Below are 2,178 nucleotides of genomic sequence, written 5' to 3'. Positions count from 1 at the left end.
GATGGGATGCTTACTGATAGATAGGCTGCAATTTTGCAATCCATTTTCTCCATCCCTATGTTGATCTTTATGTTCTCCTCCTATTTTACCAATGTTTTGTTAGGGATGTTTTCATTTTCTCTTTCAAGTCGCTCTTTGACTACGATTTGTAATAGACATTAAACTAACTCAGCAATTGCATTGACATAGACTACTTTTAATTATGCTTTGCTATATTTATTTTTGGGTATTGGTTTTACTGACATTGGGGGTATATTTTATCCATCTGTACAGTATACACATCAATCATCTTCATTGATTATGGAAGCAATATTAACTTAGTTTATTGTCACTCTCGTTAAATTGCACTGGGTACAAGATACAAGATTAACTTTACATTTCATGCAAATATCATGTCTTTTTCACGTGGGTTACTAAGCAGTAATCCTGATCACTCCTGATGATGAGTTGAGAGTGTTGAAGATTCCATTGCATGTCCCCTATCTGGAAGTGAGGGAATGGTAGAGTGATTTGTAGCTGTAGTGTTTGGGGGTTATAAATATTCAAACTAGATCGATTTTCATATAGGATTAACTGCTTGTCCGACCATAGATTTTCATGGTTGAAGAATTGTGTGTGTGTGAAAGGATGGAAGTATTTGATATTGTCTTTGTGTCTTTTCATGCGTAAATTTCCCCGTAGGTCGAGTATCTATAGGCATTGAATTTTATGATTAGCACAACCTACGTTCAACAATGACGACGTCACATTGATTGTATCCAGTTATCGTTGTCTTACTGCTATATGGTCTCCATTTTCCAGTAGTAGCAAAAAATGCTCTACGCCCTATAATGAATTGAATGGAATGTAACGATCAGCTATGGACTAGAGTAGAGCTCCTTACATAATCAACTCATTACAGTCGTTGTCATCCTCCTTCCAACTCATTTCCATATTGACACTGCGATCATTATGACTTACCATTGCATTAGCAATCATTTCGGCATCTTTCTCTCCCCATACATCAACTAATTCTTCTTTCTCCATCCGAAGAGGCGAATGTTCAATCTTATGAGGGTTAGAATTCATCATTATTTTACACATTAATCCTTCCTCCCATTGGTAGTCAATATTTTGCAGTAATTGATATTCACCATCCCCAAACTTGTAACACTACAATAAATTCAAGTAGGAAATGTCGTTAATGGTCGTCTCCATTTGCAATAGACGTCAAAGTCGACATTCAAGGCTATTTTCGACATGAAACTGAACAGTCAATTTATAGACGGTTCCACTTTAGAATAGAGATTAAATGGAAATAAATTATTCTAGCTTACTTTCAAGCTACATTCATCATCTTCCCAAACATAAAGATAATCATCATCAACATACACAACACCAGCATCATCACTCCATGTCAGTCGATCAGTCTTCTTTCCGGTCGTAAGGTTAACAGTTATTATCCACCTTGCTGATGAGGAGAATATCTGAAATAAATCAATTAATTAATTCGACCAATTGACCTCCAACGTAATTGTAAAATCAGTTCAACAACTTCTTAGGTTAGCTAATAAGCATTCTCATTTTCATCATCTTCTTCTAAATAATACTACCGTCATTTTCATACAAACTTCAAACTGGTATTTTCAACATACAGGAAAGAGAATGAGTGTGTTATCCTTCTTTCTATATCTGAAGTGTATCAAATCTTTAGCAGCCGATTCTTCTTCAAGTATTCCATTGATTAATTCCCTGTACTTTCTACAATCTTCTATACCTACAAACTCGATCAGCTGCAACCAATCAATATTATTCAATTCAATTCAATTGAGCAGAGGATTGAACAAAGTCGATAGAGCTACTAGTGCTGATGAAAGCTTAACCTACGTCGAATATGTTGACGGTAGTTTGGGGGTTACGTTGGGGTCTACCAACATCAACTGATTTTGTTTGAGAGATATCTTGCCAAGCAATTTTATCGCCTTAGTTTAATAAAAACGATTGTGACCATGAATGAATGCATGATTGAATTAGAGTTGTTGTACATCCGTCATGTCTTACCTTGTAAATTATATTCATATACATTAGGTTCATCATAAATAAGCAATCGATTACTACCAGGAATGAACATTAATCGACCATTTTGATCAAGTTCAACACGAGATTGGACTTGATCACCACTCATTTTGAGTATGAGTC

At 35.4% G+C, this 2,178-nt stretch overlaps 1 protein-coding gene across 1 annotated transcript; it reads right to left on the bottom strand.

The window, feature by feature from the left end:
* Window positions 1-390: 390 nt before the first annotated feature.
* TRIADDRAFT_62559 (uncharacterized protein) lies at window positions 391-2,164 on the bottom strand (the record flags this gene model as incomplete). The annotated part of the gene is made up of 6 exons (XM_002118492.1): window positions 391-690; window positions 778-825; window positions 961-1,152; window positions 1,317-1,450; window positions 1,863-1,961; window positions 2,041-2,164. The coding sequence occupies 6 exons, from the start codon at window positions 2,162-2,164 to the stop codon at window positions 391-393; spliced, it is 897 nt and encodes a 298-aa protein (XP_002118528.1).
* Window positions 2,165-2,178: the final 14 nt, after the last annotated feature.

This window comes from Trichoplax adhaerens, genomic scaffold (assembly GCF_000150275.1).
Source record: "Trichoplax adhaerens TRIADscaffold_135 genomic scaffold, whole genome shotgun sequence".
NCBI lineage: Eukaryota > Metazoa > Placozoa > Uniplacotomia > Trichoplacea > Trichoplacidae > Trichoplax > Trichoplax adhaerens.
This window is presented reverse-complemented; position numbering and strand designations above follow the sequence as displayed.